The 20,790-nt window shown below is 36.3% G+C and overlaps 6 protein-coding genes across 9 annotated transcripts; 1 reads left to right on the forward strand and 5 right to left on the reverse strand.

The window, feature by feature from the left end:
• Positions 1–970: 970 nt before the first annotated feature.
• Positions 971–3,236, forward strand: LOC17898220 (auxin-responsive protein IAA17). Its single transcript, XM_006304121.2, has 5 exons — positions 971–1,287; positions 1,707–1,918; positions 2,107–2,245; positions 2,344–2,405; positions 2,941–3,236. Exons 1-5 carry the CDS (start codon positions 1,064–1,066, stop codon positions 2,976–2,978), a joined length of 675 nt encoding a protein of 224 aa, XP_006304183.1. The 5' UTR covers positions 971–1,063; the 3' UTR covers positions 2,979–3,236.
• Positions 3,237–5,879: 2,643 nt separating this feature from the next.
• LOC17900370 (PRA1 family protein D) lies at positions 5,880–6,806 on the reverse strand. The gene has a single exon (XM_006303574.2). It carries the CDS (start codon positions 6,656–6,658, stop codon positions 6,110–6,112), a length of 549 nt encoding a protein of 182 aa, XP_006303636.1. The 5' UTR covers positions 6,659–6,806; the 3' UTR covers positions 5,880–6,109.
• Positions 6,807–7,045: 239 nt separating this feature from the next.
• Positions 7,046–8,486, reverse strand: LOC17897041 (40S ribosomal protein S15-1). The gene is made up of 4 exons (XM_006303122.2): positions 8,394–8,486; positions 8,153–8,301; positions 7,997–8,054; positions 7,046–7,485 (listed from the first exon to the last, which is right to left on the reverse strand). The coding sequence occupies exons 1-4, from the start codon at positions 8,394–8,396 to the stop codon at positions 7,237–7,239; spliced, it is 459 nt and encodes a 152-aa protein (XP_006303184.2). The 5' UTR covers positions 8,397–8,486; the 3' UTR covers positions 7,046–7,236.
• Positions 8,487–9,162: 676 nt separating this feature from the next.
• LOC17898373 lies at positions 9,163–12,481 on the reverse strand. The gene is made up of 9 exons (XM_006306468.2): positions 12,153–12,481; positions 11,796–12,038; positions 11,057–11,280; positions 10,810–10,874; positions 10,512–10,730; positions 10,301–10,430; positions 9,804–10,132; positions 9,548–9,692; positions 9,163–9,450 (listed from the first exon to the last, which is right to left on the reverse strand). Exons 1-9 carry the CDS (start codon positions 12,166–12,168, stop codon positions 9,205–9,207), a joined length of 1,617 nt encoding a protein of 538 aa, XP_006306530.1. The 5' UTR covers positions 12,169–12,481; the 3' UTR covers positions 9,163–9,204.
• An 884-nt stretch (positions 12,482–13,365) lies between these two features.
• Positions 13,366–14,589, reverse strand: LOC17898757 (acyl-coenzyme A thioesterase 13). Its single transcript, XM_006303318.2, has 3 exons — positions 14,156–14,589; positions 13,919–14,062; positions 13,366–13,753 (listed from the first exon to the last, which is right to left on the reverse strand). The coding sequence occupies exons 1-3, from the start codon at positions 14,339–14,341 to the stop codon at positions 13,610–13,612; spliced, it is 474 nt and encodes a 157-aa protein (XP_006303380.1). The 5' UTR covers positions 14,342–14,589; the 3' UTR covers positions 13,366–13,609.
• A 222-nt stretch (positions 14,590–14,811) lies between these two features.
• Positions 14,812–20,750, reverse strand: LOC17899805 (TNF receptor-associated factor homolog 1b). 4 transcript variants are annotated; one of them, XM_023788888.1, is made up of 13 exons: positions 20,600–20,750; positions 19,823–20,040; positions 19,468–19,579; positions 19,269–19,357; positions 19,113–19,181; positions 18,911–19,043; positions 18,548–18,706; positions 17,743–18,091; positions 17,438–17,550; positions 17,194–17,341; positions 16,630–17,108; positions 16,350–16,551; positions 14,812–16,230 (listed from the first exon to the last, which is right to left on the reverse strand). In XM_023788888.1, exons 2-13 carry the CDS (start codon positions 19,992–19,994, stop codon positions 15,049–15,051), a joined length of 3,207 nt encoding a protein of 1,068 aa, XP_023644656.1. In that variant the 5' UTR covers positions 19,995–20,040; positions 20,600–20,750; the 3' UTR covers positions 14,812–15,048. The 4 variants fall into 4 exon arrangements, with proteins under 4 accessions (XP_023644656.1, XP_006306324.1, XP_023644655.1 ...); XM_006306262.2 differs by having other exon boundaries at positions 17,194–17,344; XM_023788887.1 differs by having other exon boundaries at positions 17,194–17,344; positions 20,516–20,603.
• Positions 20,751–20,790: the final 40 nt, after the last annotated feature.

Raw genomic sequence — 20,790 nt, forward strand, 5'->3', positions numbered from 1 at the left:
GATGTTTCCGTCCAAACAGTTCACTTGGATTCATCAGTTTATCATATATGCTTTTGAATGTACAATATAATGTATTACCATTAATATAAAGTAGTGGTGTTTACAATATGACATATAATAGTTAGTTTTCATTTATTTATTTTAATAACAAATAGAGGAGTAATGATGCATTTTTATAAATTGTGTCTAGATACACAAATCGTTTGTGTATGTTTTATAGGTGAGTTTTAAATAAATAAAAATATATATACAGAAGATGTACCGTATGCTTTATTTTTTTGTATTTGGCATGATGAGAATAATTTATATACAAGAGGGCTGCGCTTTTATTGTGGGATGAATAATTGAATCATGTGGATGTGATATGCATAATTGGAAGGTTCCGGCGAAGAATCTTACGGCAAAAAGAAATTTAAAAAAATATGAATACATAAGTTTAATAAGTATAGTATATATATATTTAGAAGTCAAAAAAGCAGAATATTAATTATACTAATGATAATGTACATATCTACTGATACACTCTCATATGAGATGTCTGCGACCTCGCCACCCAAAAGAATCTCTCTCTCTCTCTCTATTTGTAAACTACATGATTTATATTGGAACTATATGAAAATATATACAGGTTTTAAGACCATATGATATATATATATCACTGTATATATATTTTGAAACCATCATTTGCAAATTTAATTTCTTTGAAAATTGTTACAAATTCATTTATAACTCCCAAAAAAAAATACTGAATACAGTTTTAAAAAACTTAGATGATACGATATAGTAAATCTTAAGAAAGATCCGATAACAGTAAATTTGATAAAGTAAGAGCAGTGATTAGTATAAAATTCGAGCGGGATGACAACATCAAAGGGCTTAGATTGATCCACGTGTCAAAAAACTATTAAACCAAAGATCTCTTAAATACGACATACACATGCAGCTACCCTCTCTAGAGAGAGATATAATAGAGACTCATCTCTCACTTTGTATTATTTTATAGAACCCATTTTTATTTCCCATCTTCCTCATCACTTTCCAAAGAAGAAGAGAGAGGTTAATAATGATAGGCAGTGTCGAGCTGAATTTGAGGGAGACTGAGCTGTGTCTTGGTCTTCCCGGCGGAGATACGGTGGCTCCCGTAACTGGAAACAAGAGAGGCTTCTCAGAGACGGTTGATCTGAAGCTGAATCTGAACAATGAGCCTGAAAACAAGGAAGGATCTACCACTCTTGATTCCAAGGAGAAGAGTTCTTGTTCCAAGGATCCAGCCAAGCCTCCTGCCAAGTATTTTTTTACTAATTTCTCCCTTTTTTTCCCAAATCTTCCCTTAATTTTTCTGATAAAATCATCTTTAAACGAAAGTTAAAAAGCTTGATGGGAACTTTTTCCCTCGAAGCTAATATCTATCAAGTTTTTAGCTGAAAAATCTAACAAAATTTTGGTAAAGGTGGCTGGAGAAACTGACTTTAACTTTCACTTAATTAAAGATTTATGTTTTCTCATCAAATCAGTCTAAAATCATAAACTTTTTTTTCTTGTAAACAAAAAAAAAAAAGATTCAAGGGATGATATACAAATATGAGAACAATCATATTTTCTTGGTTATAAGTTTTAACCCATATACTCATGCAAATAAGTCTATGGATGCAATGCAATCTTGAATAACATAACCGTTTTCCCCATATTTTTTATTAAAAATATAGGGCACAAGTAGTGGGATGGCCGCCGGTGAGATCATACCGGAAGAACGTAATGGTTTCGTGCCAAAAAGCAAGCAGTGGCCCGGAGGCAGCAGCGTTCGTGAAGGTGTCAATGGACGGAGCACCGTACTTGAGGAAAGTTGATTTGAGGATGTATAAAAGTTACGACGAGCTCTCTACTGCTTTGTCCAACATGTTCAGCTCTTTTACCATGGGTACCTAATATTTCATTATATAAACATTTTTTTTATCACATATGGTTATAATTAGAAAATACAAATATGATTAGTTATTTCTCATTTTTGTATATCATCCGTTAAAACTATTTAGAAACTTCGAATATTTCTTAGTTAGTTCTCGAATAAATGTATAATTTCATACTATATATATGATATATGTTTAGGAAAATATGGAGGAGAAGAAGGAATGATAGACTTCATGAATGAGAGGAAATTGATGGATTTAGTGAATAGTTGGGACTATGTTCCTTCTTATGAAGACAAAGACGGTGATTGGATGCTCGTCGGCGACGTTCCTTGGCCGTACGTTTTCCTCTTCCTTAATTATTACTTAACGATTTAATTCTTCGTTTCATTAATTTTGTTTCTAATAATATGCTTTTAAATTTATTGTGTATTAGAATGTTCGTTGATACATGCAAGCGTCTACGTCTCATGAAGGGATCTGATGCCATTGGTCTCGGTATGTATATTTTCTACCAATGCATATTATATATTCACATGGTTTTTAAGTATTTTACCCATTGAGTAAATATTAAATCTTACGTGTATATATAGTTAGAAATAGATTACATGTAATCTGCAGTTAAGCAACATTTATATTGTGCTGCTTAGTATAATACAATACACCTCAAACCGCATAACCATTCCTTTTAGACAGCGTCTAATTAGTAAATGCTTAACCAGGGGCGGACCCAGAAAAAAAATTAACTGGGGGCAAAAAGTAGCAAATGATGTTTGAACCCATGACCTCAAACACTACATGGGGCACTTTAACCATTTTGACACTTATAACTTTAATTTTAATGCAAAATTTTTAGTTTTTAATAGGTTGATGAATGCAACTGCCCCCACCTTTTTCTATGTGGTCCGCCCCTGTGCTTAACCGTAATACATAAGATTTGATGTTTCTTTTGTTAAATAAAACTAAAAAAAGAAAAAGAAATTACCGTCGTTGTAATTTTCTTTGCTTGTTATTAATTGGTAAAATGTTTCAGCTCCGAGGGCAATGGAGAAATGCAAGAGCAGAGCTTGAAGTGAAAAAATTATCTGTGGTAATAATTATATATTTGATTATCACATTTATTGGTGTTAATTGTTTTTTTTTGTTTTTCTTACGATGAAATACATTGTCCAATTTCTTTTGTTTGTCTGTGTTTTGATCTGGTTTTGGTATGTAGATATAGTTTGTATGCTATATATATTATGTGTAATGAACTTAAGTTAAATATTTGAGAAACTTGTAATGGAAAATGTGTAATAATTTGAACATCTTATGTGTGTTTTGTCTTTATCTTTATTTTTAGCCAAACAATGTGTATATTCGTATAAGGAAAAATTGATTTTTACTCCACCAAAGAAGCTGTATCCTCACATTACTTCTCTATAACTACAATCTCATAATGGTCAGTTATATTCTGAAGGCAAAAAACATTATTCTTTTAGTTCGTCCATGGCTTGAAGCCTTGAACCTAAAGATCATAGCGATCGAATATGCATGTGACCCTAAAATATATAAACTGTCCCTAAGCATTAATAATTAAAGTATAATTAGAATGACAATTAATATACGTACATGTGTTATATCATATAAATGTATAAGATCGAATATAATTAGAAAAATGCATGGAAAGGATTCACTTTGTTGGTATGTTGATTTGTTGGTACTTAAAGTGATAATTGGCTTTTGGCTGGAGGAAATAAAATAGAGAAATAGGACCCCATAGGGGAAGAGAGGGAGCAATGCCATGTGCATCTTCATGGGTCTCTTCATTTCGTTACCTTTGTTTATCATCTCATTTCCCATTATATTAATTATAGCTAGGAATATTAACTTTAATTTATACCACCAACTAAATTTATTAAGATGTGTAATTATACATAAACACCCTCTCTATTACGAAAATAAATGAATAAAAACTCTTTATAATCCCATAAAAGGATACAGAGATATCGAATTACGTTGTGTCGTCTTTTATCACTTTCAGAAATGAATTACAAGTTGTATTTATATATGTACCGTAAAGAGATCACATGCATGATCTATATGTTAGGCTTTCGATTTTCTAAACTTATATATAAATTATATAAAATTTTATACGCAATTAAAAATAGATATGGATAAATATATGGACGTATACGTATTTCAAAATAATAAAAATAGATCGTATGATAAAATATAGGTCCCGTATTGGATTAATGGTGGTTTGCAAATACAATGGAGCGATCATATGTCTCTCTTATCACTTATTAATTAAGTTGATGTCCAACGTTAAAGAGTATTAAGAATAAAGAAAATAGACAACAAAACAAATAAATAAATGAGTAATGTAAATATTGAGAAATGGGAAGAGCACATGGAGAAGATGTTGAATTCCCCCAAACGAACAAATCAAAGTTTGTATGAATGTGTATCGCTTCAACGTACATGCATGCATATATATAGAAAATGTGTCTACATATGTATGTGTAAACACAAACATTGTTCAATTAGTTACGTTGAAATGTTTATAAATTTCAGGATATATATGTATATTTATATCCCCATTAATATTTCTTGGATCAGGCAGAAGCATGTTCGATGTTTGATGGGGTCAATAATTTAATTTGACAAGTTGATGCTCTAGAGGCTTCTTCACCAAACTATTATTATCGCATAATACATACTATTATTTAAGAATTAGAGAAAATCAACTTATAAAATAATTAGAAAACGGCTGATAGATTTAACAGAAAATATGATTATGTCATTACTAGTTTAAAAATAAAACCAATATTTAATCTTTTCATTTTTGATTTTTTTTTTTAAAAACACATAGTACATAGCTATTTTATGATCAGAATGGTTGTGAAAAGGTTAAAAATAACTATTGGTCAATGAACAAAATTTCGTTTATATCTCCTCAATTATTAAACTGATTTAGAAAAGAATAATATGAATCTTATTTGTTTTCATCCATTGGGCCTAGAATATTGGGTTTTAGGGAATAATTTGTTTTCGTATAGGTTACAAGGAGTTGGGCCTAAATTAGTATAATTCGTTACAGATTCCTCGCCGATCCTAGAAACTAGAGTGATATCCACCGCCGGGCCGATTAAATTTCGTTTTCGAGCTCTTTCGGTAGATCGATTGCGTGGACGACGGCGAAAGATAAATCAAGTGTGTCTGGAGACGAGCTTATTCTAGTGGCAGTCATGTTTACCGAGAAATGGCACGATTTTGTCTATGGAATTAGATGATTCAGTTGATCTCTGTTCATACGAAGATACGATACATTGGTTGATTAACCGATGCTGCTGATCAATTGATTTCGGTTTGGTTTATATGGTTTTCACAGTTCAATTGATTTTGGTTCAGTTTTACCTATTGGTTTTGAGAAAAGGAAAAAAAAAAACAAGTCACGCGATGGGATGTTAAAACAGAAGTGGGTTGAGCTAAAAAGGCACGATTTGGTGGGTTAATTGCGGACACGCGCACTTTGTGAGAGTGGGTGTGAAATGGAACGTTCTGATTGGCTAAAAATATAGAAACAGTAGCGGTATAGCTCCTCTCCTATGATATTATTTACTTACTTTTTCGTCGGTACTCCGCTTTAGAAACTCTAGCACGAGGATGCATCAACTCATCTCAATTAACTCTTTTGATGTTTTGGTATATATATATATATATACATGATCCTGAAAGAATGTCTCATAATCTGACCAATGATATTTTGTTAAGTTCTTGTTGTAAGCCATGGATGCTCAATTAGCATACTTGTGATACAAATATAGCTGCTGGCTGTTGTAAGTATTGGAGTTGATGGTGACTATGTGAAGCTTTTCCATGACTATGGAGTTTCCATCAAAGACGTTGAGAGATTTAGCCAAACAAAAATTTAGTGGAGATTAAAAAAACAAGGGGCCTGATACGATTTGCTATGCTCGGTCTATGCGATAATGGAACCCAAAAAGTGCATTGGCGCTATTCGAGCAACTGCAAAAGGATTGTAGCCTTAATGTTACAACATAGGCTAATTAGACAGCATTGATTCTTTTTCTAGACCCGATTTTAATTTGTCATGAACATTTTTCATTAACACCAAAAAAAAAGAAACAATGACAATTTACAAACAGCAAAACCCTAAATCCCCAAATTCGTTATCAATCAGAAGCAATGTGTGTCGATCAGATTCCACTGTAATCACCACGAGCGCCGTCATTACCACCGCCGGCGGTTGAGAGCATGGGTCCATATGGTGATTCCAGATCGTCACTCACAAGATCATCCGTTCCTCTTAGCGCTGCGTGCAGGATCAACACCACAACACCGAATCCAACGGTGGTGAGAGCTCTCAGCCACACTCCTGTGGTGACCAACGACCCGATCGTAAGACCAATGAGAAGCACCACCACGATGCCGTCGTCAACAGTGAGTCCGAAGATCGACAGAGGCTCCTCGCGAGCGAAATAGAGGAAGAACCAAGCTAAGCCCACGGCGACGAATGCGAGGATGGCGATGGGACGTGTGATTAAGGTTAGAGCTAGGAGGATAGAGAGAATGATACTGTAGTTGATGCGGAAGTGAGTAAGGTTTTGAGTCAGGCGAGTTGTCGCATCGGCGATGGATGAAGGGAAGCTGAAGGCGGATAGATCGAGGAAATCTCCCCATGGACGAGCCGCACCGGTGATCGATTGAGCTGTTTCCTTGATTCCGGAGATCACTTGATTTGCCATTGTTTGATTAGATTGATCTCTCCTCGATTTCAGAAACCCTAGATTTTCTCAGGAACGAAGATCACCTTTTTGTTAAGGAAAGACGGAACGCACAAGTCAACAACACCGATTGTACTTAATGCACAGAAAAGCCCAAGTCCAATTACTGAAAGAAAGCTCATTTATGTCAAATAAGAAAAATTAAGGCCCATTTAGTTATAGCCTGTGTGCCCTCTGGTTTGGATTCGGTGCTGCTGTGTTATCATTTATTATTAGACCTACATTTTCATTTTGTCAATTCGCCGAGAATGAGTTCTAGTGAACTTCGAATAGCTTATTTGCTAACAAGTAAACTTGCACCAATATATCAAACCAAGTGAAGTCAAAACAAAAATCTACACAAAAAAGGGCATAACAAAACTCCAAAATGATTTGATTTCAATTCTTGGTCACATAAATGAAACCACAAAAAGCTAGAGTTGATGAAATATCTAATAATGTCATTATAAAGCATAAAGCACAACAAGGATCCACATACTTAGCGAAAGCAAAGTAATGACCATATAACGAGCAACAAACACATTTCCGGTAACAGCTCTTCACTTAAGGGGAATGAATCTGGAAGAGTGGGTAGCACCAACACCAGGTCTACCGTGTTTGACTGGCTTGTATGAGATAGAGAACTCAGCCAGGTAATGACCAATCATCTCAGGCTTGATCTCCACTTGGTTGAAAGTCTTACCATTGTAAACTCCAATGATGCTTCCAATCATCTCAGGGACAATGATCATGTTCCTCAGGTGGGTTCTCACTGGTTCTGGCTTCTCACCTTGTGGTGCCTCCCTTTTCTGTTCATCAACAAGAAGAACAAGTTTGTAATCAGTCACTTGACAAAATGTTTTAGCAGATATAGTATACACAATGTAACACTCATAAGAATTTAGTGAGGCTAACAAAATTCAGTAACTGATGTAGAGACTATTCAAACTCAAACTCAGCATAAAAAGAAACATACATTTGACATGCTAGACAGAATCTACTTCAACAAGAACTAAGTCATGAATTTCACTAAAGACTTTGACTATAGAATTGAACACCAGAATCTGAAAGGGATCAATGTACAAAACAAGACATCAAGTCAAATAATCAAAGAAACCGTCCACATTTCGCTCATTAAAACCCAAACTTGACTTCACAAACAAAAGAGATGCACTAATAGAATGGTTAACATAAACTAGATTCAACTAACCACCAACTACACTCAACCATGCGAGCACAATCGAATCACTGAAAGCTAACTTAGCACCATTCAAGCCTACTTGAACACCAAATAAGAAAAAGGCGAAATGAAATGATTACCGCTTTCCTGAGCTTCTTAATCAGAGCCATTGGCTTCCTCGTCAAACCTCTTGAGAACCTATGAAATGAACAATTACAAACAGAAAATGTCAGAATCTAACTTATATAACACAAACAGCAAAATCAGAAAACGAGGGTTTAGAGGCATTTCTTAACCTTCTGCGAATACGAGCAGGGAAGAGCTTGACAAGGTCATCAGTAGACATATCAAGAAGAGCATCGAGATCGACTCCTCTGAAGGCAAACTTCTTAAACGTCCTCTTCTTTGGCACTCCAGCAGCAGCAACCTCTGGTTCAACATCCGCCTGCAGATTCCATCATTCATAGTTTTTAGCAATCGGAAAATGTAAACAGAGAAGACGAAGATTCAGAGATTGAGATGTATCAAGAGACTCACCATGATTAGATCTCTGCAAAAGGATAAAACCCTAAAACGGCTAAAGCTTGGAAACTGTTGGCTGCTGAGGTCTTTGCAAGGAAGAAATAGAAGAAAAATGTTCGACTAAAATTATATATAGTGGACACTGGGGAACCCTAGTTTTAAGAGTTCTTATTTTGTTTTTAGGGTCTGTATTATTTATTAATTTCAATATCAACCCTAAAACCTTCTTAACATTAATTTATTTGACCCTATATTATACAAAACGACCCATTAGTAAATCAAGGTCTTTGATTGGAAACATTGGATGATGTATTTAATAATTACACCATTAGATTAATTAATTGACTAATATAGTTAAAAAAAATATTATTAACTTGTTACAAGAATATAATTTATAGAGGAGACATGATTTGGGTTTATACTCATTGTAAAAATCGAATTTGTCAGAGAAAAAGTTCAAAAATTAAAGTTTTGCAAGATTCAGAATGCAAAATTCTTTCATATATTTTTAGTTTATAAAAAGTTTCATTGTATACTTTGATTTTGAAATCTTTCATAACAATTGAAACATATACATTTTTTTTGTTTTTCCGTCGCTTTTTAGAATACTAGTTCACTTGTGAAAGATACATTTTTTCTGAAATATTATATTGATAAGCAATCGTAAAAAAAAAAAAACTCAAAATCCCATATTTGTAATTTTATTAACTTTATTTTGGCTAGTGCAAAAAGAAGAAAAAAAAACAAAAAAAAAAAGGTAACACAACGAAAAACAAATGACAAATACAAAAAGATAAGAATTTCGGGGGTCTAGTTCACAATATCATCACATTTTTAGTTGGGCCTTTTCAATTCTCTTGATTGCATCGCTAAGTTCCTTCTGGACCTTGGGCCTCGATGGAACTAAAACTACGTCATTCCAAACTGAACCGGGCTTAGATATTTGACTCGGATCCGGGTAAAGCTCGTAAATGGATTCAGCGTCCGGGTTAAGACTACTGACCCGTTTTAGACATTCTATATCCTCCGGATCCACCAGAAGCTTACTACTTCCGTCTTTCCACGCAATAAGCTGCTCCATCCAGCAAACCAATGTAAACAAAACACGTCAGTATATACGTCCAAAACGACATCGTTACGTATTGATATTGACTTTTGACTTTATTTACCCTTGGAGGACCTCCAACAGCGTTAGTGCAATAAAGCCTAGCGTTATCTACAAGCTCACAGTACTTTGGGAAGGCATTAGCGAAACTCTTGTGTGACTCTAATTGTGATTTCACTCTCACTGCTCTCTTCACCATTAGAGCTCTCCTGTAACATATTTTAAAAACAAAAACTTGGTCACACGACTAGCATGATAACATCAGCTAGCTAAGGGATGGTTAATATCCTCGGAAATGTGAATTTTGATAAATCTTTTACCGTATGCCTCTTGCTACAGCAAGATAAGCGTCACAAACCACACCGACCAGCTCGATTCTATAAGGTTTCAAGATTTGTTGTTTCCCATTTTGTTTGGCCTCTTCTTCTTGACCAATTTGTTTCCAATATTCTTCGGTTATTGTCCCGTCTTCGGAAACCTTGTAGCCTGCCCCCATTCGATATCGGTGTTTGTGGACGTTTCTTGCCATTTCGATCATTTGTTCCACGAATGGCTCCCATGATAATGTTCCATCCATTATCACATCACGTCCTTCGTTCAATGCTGTAACTAGTAAGGACGATGCAGCATCTGTTGATGATTGATGAACCTAAAATATATAAGAAAATAAACAACAAATGTAGCAAGTTAAATTAAAGAAGAAATATAATGCATGTATCGTTATATGATTATATATATCTTATGGCTTAGTACATATATACATCTAGAAACCAATTCGATTTGTCCATTGATAACGATGTCCTAAGAACTAACGTACCAATTCGGCAGTTTGAAGCATATCGTCATGGTGACCTCTAGAGCTAAGAGCTCTATAAATAACATCAGTCTCCTTAAACGCATCCGCTTCTATCACCACCGCGTCGGCCTCTGCCTCTGACCAAAACGACCTATACAAATATTTGGACCATGTATTAAAGAAAATACGTACAATAAGCACATTATTGTATACATTTGATCAGAAGATTTACTCTTGGAGGATATCTTTGAGGACGGTGCTCTTCCCGGCGCCCATGCCGCCACCCATAAGGAGGAGGACGGGGCTTCGTTTGTTGTGAGCCACCGGAGACATTACTTCCGTACAGTGAGGCTCACTGCTTCCGCTGCCAATTGCTTTCATCTCTTCCACTAATGTCGAAATTACCCTTGTCACCTTCAGGTCTTTTGTCACCCTATCGAACCTCTGTTTCCTACGCATTACCAAGTTTGTTCAACTGCTCATCTTTAATTATATGAAATGATAGAATATTTCATGGAACAATCAGTCACCTTGTCGCTGCCATCACAAAATCCTTGAGTTTTGGTACTTTGTGGTCGGATTCATCGCTTAACACCTGTTTTTTATTTTTGTTTTGTGTTAAATAAAAGCCAAAAAAATAGAGTTATAGGATAACATTTATTATTCATATTACTGGAGATGGGTAATAATTAAAAACCTAATCCACCTTATATAAAAAAATACACTGATCATAGAAGTAATTGCGCGCATTAAAATTTATTCGTTTAAAAAAAGAACCTGAGAGATGAGGGTGGAGGAATGGTTCCAGTTGAAAGCAAAATAAGTGAGAATGCATCTCTCGAATTCTTCAAGGAGATGAACATAGAGAGAATCAGCCTCAGCTTCATTCACCAGATACTCGTACACATTCTCATCATACCCTTTCGTTTTCAGCAAATATGCATTTGCTAATTTGCATAGTTGTGGGTATTCGTTTGGCTCCTCGAATCCTAGCTGTCTTGCTGCATTTTTACACATATGTTTGTCATACTAATCAACACACATGCATGTTTCTGCATGCAATCACATTATTATAGAATATAGAGAAAATAAAAATATTCCAAATTGTACAAAATTCTCTAACAACTCCTATTTGTCTTTTTTTTTTTTTGGGGTGAAAGGTCGTTCTACCATTTATGGCGAGACGTGGTCCATCGTCCATGTATGTTATATTATAATATATCGCTTATCAATCAAAGCCCAAAGTCCAAACACAAATGATTAAACATATACGTGTTATTTTTGCATACAAGTCCTCACAGATTCATTTATTTGCATATATACTTTTCCATGATCACATATGCAAATGATAATTTGGGGGAAAGAAGCGCACCAGAAAATACCAAAAATTTCGTATGGCAAAGAAATATGGTGAAATACTAATCTATTTTTCTGTAATCATAACAGTAATTCTTGGACGATCTTGAATATCTTCTTACTTGAAGCAAAGTTGAATCTTGAAATGTATACGACTTACCAACATAGTGGGAGAACCTCTCGAGGTTTGATCGTCGACCCGAATCTTTCCTCTCAATTATAAAAGGGGAGATTTTCTCATCTTTAATGCCCATGGGATCAGCTTGATTAAGTTTCCGGCGGTGGCGGAGGAGTGATTCTCCGGCAAAAGCAGCAGCTGCGACGGCGGCAAGACCACCAAGAGAAGCGAGGAAGAGATGAGCTGATGCTTTACAACGTTCACCACAAGAGACATCTCTTGTTCCTTGTATAGCAAAACAAATCGAGCGACGACTCAACAAGAGAGAGAGAGAATATTTAAAAAGGAACAAAATAATATTAATTTGGTAAACGGAGAGAGATAGAGGAAGAGCATTACCTGAAGAATTCACCATTTCCTTTAGGGTCTAACAAAATTGTTTAATTTCTTTTTGGGGAAGAAGACGAAGAAGAAGAATGAGACTGTGAGGTGTAGCACTAACTCGACACAACATTGAACTCTGCTTTTGATTTTGCTCTTCTCATCTATAAATGCGTCTGACTTTTTCTTGTATGTGATCTATCTATCTCTTCTTTACAATGCATCTGTAGCTAGTGGGTGGGATTTAATGTGTATTATATTATCATTTTTTCCTTTTTCTTTTTCTTTTTTAAGTGATTTAATATGATGATGACTGACTTATATTGCTGATGGGGTGGTGTTTAAAAGTATAATTGCCGTATTATTGATACTATATAATATTTATACCAATTTTTGTATCAATATTATTCATATTAGTTACGACATTTCAATCATACTAATATTTTTTTTAAACTAGTGTAAAGTTACAAGATGTATAAAACACATGAAAAGTTAACAAAATATTTGGACCAGCATACTACTTGATCTGAACTAATAATATTCTTCTCGACAAAAAAACTGATCCCTCCACCACCACCTGCGTTATTTTGTTATTAATTATTCTTATCGAGTAAAGTTGTAACTTTATGACCCTTTCTTTGGTTTTTTTCGCAAACTCGTGTAGCTCGTGTTAAACCTTCCACTAATTACAAATAATTATTGGGAGTAGTATACTGTACATCTTTGAATATTCAATATTCACTCACAGTGTAACTAAATACAAAACTCTCCAATAAAATTCAATAATTGTCAATTTAATTATGCCAGTCTAGTATAGTAGTAATATGTAGTTCAATGAGATTAAGATGTGTGTTTCAATGAAGAGTTAACAGTAAAGCTTATAAAACAGAACGCTACTAAGACGAGGACGTGGTTAGCTGCATTCATTGAGTTAATAAAGCTTATATATTGGTAATAAAGTTTTAAAACCAGAACGTTTCCTCCATGTAAGAAGATGTGTGTTTCAAGAAAGAGTTATACTAAAGCTTATAAATGGTTATTTGGATTTGTCGATACGCTTTGTTTTAAAGTTTGGAAAACATGCGGGTTTCGCAAGGTCAGTTATCTTATCGAAATAATTAAACTATTAGTATTACAAACGGTAATGAAACTGTTTTCATGACAAGATCATAACACTAATCAGACAGTAGAATCTTTTGTACTAATTTATGTATATAAAAAAAAAAAAATGAAGACGTAAACATAAATATTCAGACAAGTCTATGTAAACTAGTAGTTCAACATACTATTGTATTATTATTATTAAAAAAAAGAAAAGAAAAGAGAGATCATAAAAGATAGTTTTATTCCTATCTATATAGGGCTAAATCACTGGAGTGAGTGAAACCATATGAGTGATCTCTTAGACTAAAAACAACCAGAAGAATAATATAATAAAAGATTATGATAAGGCAAATTGTTCAGAGTGATATTGATCAGAGGTTGGAACGAGGAGCAAAGTACTTGGTATGGCGACCTTGAGCAATGATCTTACCATTCTTCTTCTTCCTGAGCTCAACGCTAGTAACTGCAACAGCTTTACCCACACGCAACGCCTTTGATTCTATCTCTATCTCTTCCTGTTTATTTATAATTCACCACAAAAACTATCTCATCTCAATTCGCTTTTTTATAGAAAGTAAAAAAAAAAAAAGTTAAAGAAATAGAGAGAGAGAGAGAGAGAGAGAGAGAGAGAGAGAGAGAGAGAGAGAGAGAGAGAGATGAAAAGGAAGAAAGAAGAGTACATGAAGGAAAGCAGCATCAAGGTAAGAGACATTGATCTCGACAGAAACACCGGAATGTGAAACACCGGCTGTGTAAATGACAGCCGATCCAATCAAATCCACCAGAGTCGCCGTTGCTCCCCCGTGTAAGAAATTCCCTGCGTTCTTTCCTCAGCCACACACACACCATTCATTTATTCAATTTGGGAAAAAGAGAGAGAGAGAGGTAGATTGAAGCAAAAGAAAAAAAGCACTTACGAGGAGATGAGAAGGGATTTTCATGGAGCAGACGAGACGGCCAGGCTCGATGAGATCCACTTTGAGACCATTCGTTACGAATCTCTCGAGGAACCTGTGTGGCAAATTCGCCACTTTTGATTCCTTTGCCTTGCTCTCTTCTTCTCCATCTCCTTCCAGATAACGCTTTACCGATTCTAGATCCATTCTCCTTCTTCTTTTGGGTTAGCTTGCTTTTGGAATTTTTCCTCTTTTTTTTTCAATTCAAAGGACACTGTCATGATCCATGTGTTTTTTTTATTTATTTTAGGATGTTCTCTGTTTTTTTTTTTTTTTGGATCAGATATTCAAGGGCTCACATTTATCTCTCTCGTTGAGATTAAGACCTAATCAGATTTAGTCAAGCGAAAAATATAATTCGACTACTGTTGTATTTTTTTTTTTGGGTGAGGACGACCACTGTTGTATAACCAGACTATGACAATTTCTTTTTCTTACAATCATTAACATAATTTCACCACAAAATATAAATTTAATAAGAGCAATTTAGCTTTTGAAGATAAATGAAGGACTAATTACTAATTTATTTAATTATATATATAAATTTGAAAGGACGTCCAGGCTAAAAGTTGTATATATATGGAAAGCTATCTTAATATATATATATAAAATATATGAGAAAGAAAGAAAAAAAGAAATTCATTTGAAACGTAGAGGAGAGCAACAAGACAAAGACAAACTCTCTCTTTACACAAATTGTATTTTCCATGATTTCCTTTTCTTTTTTCCTTTTTTTATATTAAAAAAAAAAAAAAAAACATTACAAATCCCAATTCCTCCATTTGCTTCATTTCCTCAGAGAGAGCATGCCTGCTGAGGTTAAAAACCCACCTCTTCTCTTCTCTCTCTCTCTCTCAGTGACCATTCGCTGGCCTGTACTCTGTGTACCCGTTTATCCCGCCCTGGTTCCCAGCATCCATTCCAAAGTATGTCTGACGGTAATTTGCTGCATCTTCTATGTTATTGTTCCTCATTGCTAGCATAGACAAGTCCATGTTCGCCATTTGCCACTGTGTCGGCATCACACCATCTACATATGCTCCTCCTGGCATGTAATGTAATCCTTCTTCTCCAAAACTCCTCGACCTGCTACCAGACAATGACACACCTGCATCACCATGGTATGTTGAGTACTGCCCCCCGTTGAACACTTGTTGTTGTTCTTGTTGTGGATTGAATATGCTTCCGTTAAACACCATGTTGCTGCACTGTTCGTCTTCCAGCAAATCGTTGATGATGTCCAGGTGAGGAAACTCATCTATCATTAAGCTCTGTGCTTGTTGCTGCGCTATCTGAATGTCCATGTGGTTCAGGGATCTGTTGCTAGTGGCGGCGCTTGTGTAAGGGTTGTTCATGCCAATGTTTACAGAATTCGAATTCCTTCCTGTCCACAAGTGCCCACCATCTTGGTTGAAAGGGAAGCTCGGCTGATAAGAAGATGATGTCGGTGTTTGCGAGTAAGATGATGATGGCAATGTGGTTTGGACAACTCCATGAGAGTTTGGGTGGTGGTTGAAACTAGATGATGAGCCAAGAGAGTTACCAACTATCGCATGTTTATAGGATTGCGGAGTGAATGTCTGCTGATTGTGTAGGGATGGATCAGGACCTAGACGACCAGCTGAGCTAACCGAGCGGGGAAGGGATGTCGTCATTTGAACCGGCGAAGAGACAGTGGTAGGGGCGGGTTGCATCGCAGGGATTATTGGAGCACTAGAAGGCCTTGATATAGTTGTTGTTGCTGCTGGTTGTTTTGGAGCAGAGATTTTTTGCATATCAACTCTAAGGCCAACAGTTTGAGACTGAATATCCGAAGAAGGCACTACTTGACTTGGTGAATGTGGTCCAGTTGCTGACACTACTTTCCTGTTCGGAATAGCATCTGCGGTTGAAAAACTCTTTTTCTCCGGTTTTGTTGGAGTTAATGGTGAAGAATACTTGGCAACACTTCTGGGAGAAGAAAGTACAGCAGTGCTTTTCTCTTTAGGTCGATCCATGTCGACCGAGTTCACAGTGGTTTGAGCCATGTTGCGTTCCTGCAAAATAGATTTGAAAAACAGACAACTAACTGTAAAATTCTGGAATTCTTTGCATGAAACCAATAGTTGAATCAGCGATTTTCTAATTTCAAGCACTAAAAGCATGAATGACCAACCTTCCCAACAAGATTACGATTTCGAGAACCCTCTGACTCCTGGATGTGGGAGACAACAACCCAATCAGATTCACCAGCGTTGCTTGCCTCGGAAGAATAATTCCGACTCTTTGGGTCTGTTGCAAGTGTTGAAGGTTGATCATCTGTCTCACTCGGTAAACTGTGGGCATCAGATGTTGCTTTTACTTGTTGGTTCTTGCCTCTGCAAATCACAAGGCGTATCATCAGGATTCAGAACTGAGAAGATACAAGGAAACATGGGGAGTCAAAACAAACTTACTTGTTCGGCGACTTCTGGTTTCGGAAATTCAAGGCATTCCCTTGGTACGACCCATTGGTAACCCCCGACAGGATAGAATCATTAGAACAAGTTGAAGAACTATCATCCATAGTGGACTGACTCTTTCCTTCTGCAATTCCATTGGATGTAGCTATGGAAATGCCTCTTCCTCTAATGCTCCCTCCTGATGATGGAGGATGAAGTTCTAAAGCGTCAGTATCCCAATGAACGGAGCTACTATCCCTATCTTCTAAATCAGGCTGAAGAATTTCAGCTGAAAAATCCACAGAATCAGATATGTTGGACACATCTTCAAGAGTATCAGGCTTTTCAGCTGAGGATTGTGCTTTCTCTATGACAGAATCCTTTTCTTCCTCATCGTTTTGGTTTTCCCCAAGATCCTTTTCATGTGTCATAGAACTCACTTTTTCTTCCTTCTTTTTGTCCTTCCCTTTATTTTTGTTCCGTTTCTGTTTCGCCTACAAATGTTCAACAACCAAAGAAACTCCCATCAACATCCAACAAGTTGTAGAGGACAAGCAGAAGGAGCTAAAAGTATCACACCTGTTTCTTCTTAGATTTCTTCTCTCTCTCGGCTGTTCCTCTTTTGGCCCTCTGTTCGCTTTCAGCCAACCATGCTTCCTCTTCCTCACGAATAAGTTCTTCCTGCCTTTTGAGGGCAATAGCTTCTTGATATGCAACCTCAATTTTACTGCTGCAGTTCTCAGAGATATTGAAGTATGATACATAAGCACATCAAGGAGTAATACAATGGCATGTCATATATAAACATATTAGGCATTGTTACCTGAAGATATGGGCAAGAACAAATATCTCCACAGTTCGTCTACCAAGCTCAGTTAAACGTCTCTCATCACGCTCATAGGCTTCTTTGTTGACCTCTTCTCCATCATCGCCATCCTAGATTTGCATCAAAGAACAAAACGTTATTTATCACTACAAGTAATTTTCTAGTGGATAATGTAACAAGTCATCTGAAACGGAATAACCGATAAGACACACGACAAAATTGAACACAAAAATGACTGCAGATACGATAACAGATAACAGAATTACGGCCAAAATATTAGTTATATAACCCATGAAGCCGACCTTTGTGCGGTTCTGGGGGCCTTTCTCATCCTTTGGAGGCAATGGCTCTAGAGCAGCTCTCTCTAGGAGTAACAGCACATCATCAACTAATACGAACATATCTTTGTCCACGCTAACAATCGGAGCTGGCAATTCCTTGGAATCTAACAGTCTTGGCTTAGCTTTCGTGTTCTTAGTTTGACCTTCAAGAGCCTTCAACCCACTATACAAGGAATCCATCACCAAAGTGGATGTAACTTCTTTTTCTATGAAAAACTGTTTTACAACTCCTTTTAGGATTACAGCCATTTTCTCTCTAGACATCCGGCGCCTAGAGTTTTGGTCCATCCCTAACCAGAAAACACCGAAGCTGCAACCAAGAATGATAATCCACTCCTTTTAGGGAATATTGCTTAACTTTCAGAGAAAAATATAACACAGGAAGTATAAAAGTAAGGCAACAGTACTATACTATATTGGTGTAAATCCTGGCCTTCAACAAGTGTGTTGAACTACAGAAAAATTCCCACATCCTCTTTCAGGGATTTTCCGTCCCAGCATCTCAGCCTTGGCTATCAAGACTTGTAAATCAGAGATAGTGGAGAGCCACAACCACCGATTAAAAATTTAAACTAAACAAAATTTATTTTTGGACTCGAAAGGCATAGTGGAAAACAATATATTCTAACATTGCATAGTTTACTCAAACGAAGAGGCAAAGTAACCCCAGTACTTCCTGTTTACTTATCATCACAAATAGCAATGCACTATGATTGCATTTCTGAAATCTGGAGGAGTTAAGAGCACAAGTTGAAATGTGAAATACCTTTTCCATCTTGCCTTGTCCTCTATCAACCTCCCGAGCTTGCTTCTTCTCTCTTCAACAAAACGCCGGCAAATTTGCTCTACATTTGGCAAATACACCCGAGCAAGTTCTCTCCTATAACCACAATCAAGGCATCGAAAAGGTCGGTCCACTCTCTCCCTGCAAAGACCAATAATAGGAATATGTTCCACAATGCATAAATCAGTGATACCGAAGAAATGAAAGAGTACAATCTTATCACACATGTGTATAAATGACATACATATGAACCTATGGAGCTGTAAGTAAATGGCAACATGTAAGAATTGGCGGTGTGGTAATTTTTATACTCATAGATTTACAATGGAGTCAAACTTGCATTACCTGATCACCTGCACCTGAGCTTCAATTGTAAGACAGTCAGAATCATCTATGAACCCCTCCTGTAATTTAGGTAACTCCATAAACTTTTTCCATCCCCAATCATGCTCTTTCTTCCAAAACCGGTGCAATGTATCTGAAAGAAGTGAAGTCAGTTGTCTGCATATTTAAACGAGTGGAAATGCTATAAGAATGAAAAATTCACCAGAATACTTCGATTTCTTTATATCTTTATTCACCACAGATATAGTAAACTGCGCGAATTGACTCCAGCCTGACTCCAACAGAGCAAAAGAACCTACATGACCAGGTATCCAGAGAGAAAAAAGGACAATGCAGAGCAGTGAACAAAAATACTAACCTGGAAGAAGTTTATCATAGTTTGCAACACAGAGAAACAAGGAGAGATGATTACAAACATCACATCCTTGTGGATAAATTAAAATATACCTGTCACATTGAAGATAAATAGAATGAAACAGAGGGTCAACAATCACATCCCGAGTTATTTGTTGAGAGACGAGATATAAGGATGAGAGAGATAAAGCGATGGCATGTACCATTTGTAGCCGCCAGCTTCAAAAATACTGCTACGGAGCTCCCTTTTGTTGATTTCTTTAAATTTCGGAATCTTCCAAGTATGTTTTCCAAATAATTCAGAGGGTCTTAGGCCTGGGGAAAATAATGATATTCACGTTAAACAGCTGAAACACACACAAAGAAGTATATAAGAATATTACATGGTACAAAACTGAAATAGACAACAAAGAAACAGAAAAAAATCTCTAGTACATTACTGGCACTCCTGAACCAACTACAAGGACAGAATCATTCACATTTCTCCAAGAACTTTCAATTGTACAAACTAGAAATTAATTATAGAAGCTAATCCCACAGGGAAAAGAAAAGAGATACCATAATCATCGTCCTCATCGATATCCCAGTAAGAGGGGGAAGTGGACGGAGTCCCATTCTCCACATGACCAGAAGAGCGCCACTCAGAGAGTGCTTCTCCTGATTGTCCATTAGAACTCTCCTCTACTGATCGTCCTCCAACTCCAGAATCTTCATTAACAGTCTCTGCCATTCCCCACGATGAATTTATCTTTCGTCAAAGCTCTCTCTCCTTTTAACTAGAACACAAAATTAACCCAACGGAGCAAATCAAAAATATTGAATCAAAACGATTTGGTCACTGAAATGGGCAAAGAAGAAGAAGATATATTCAACGATCTCCAAACTTGTAATTACGATCATATTATCAACGATCTTCAAACACTTATCAATCAGCAAAATTAAATTTTCTAGATTGGCTTAAAAATCGAAACCCTTAAAACCCAAATCAGATCATCGAGGGGGGCAATAAACCCTAAAAAAATCCCAAAAAAGTAAAAATTGAGCCGAAAAAATTAAAGAGGAAACAAGACTATAATAACAACACAATTCATATCTATCAATCAATCAGCTACAAATCTGCAGAGAAACATCTTAATTAACATCGGAAACTAAATAACAAAGCCCAGATGGAATCAACGATCGGACAAATCACAAAACCGCTGTCGTAAATTAAGAAGAAGGAAAGACTGCTGTAATAGGAGGGGACGGAACCTAAGCCTCGCAAAATCCGACCAAAGATGATATACAAAAAGGGGAGGGGGGGGGCTTATCGTGTAGATCGAAGAAGAAGCAAACCTGAGAGAGGGGGTGGAAGAAAGAGCAAAGAGAAAATCTTAATTCGTTATATGGCAGCTGCTCTCGTTAGAGATTCTTCAAAAGAGAGAGAGAGAGAGAGAGAGACCAAACCAAACCAAAAGGAAAAAAGACAACCGGATGAATGAAAAGAGAGATAAATAGAGAGACACAGAGAGAGAAAGAGAGGTCGC

This window comes from Capsella rubella, unplaced genomic scaffold, assembly GCF_000375325.1.
Source record: "Capsella rubella cultivar Monte Gargano unplaced genomic scaffold, Caprub1_0 scaffold_1, whole genome shotgun sequence".
NCBI lineage: Eukaryota > Viridiplantae > Streptophyta > Magnoliopsida > Brassicales > Brassicaceae > Capsella > Capsella rubella.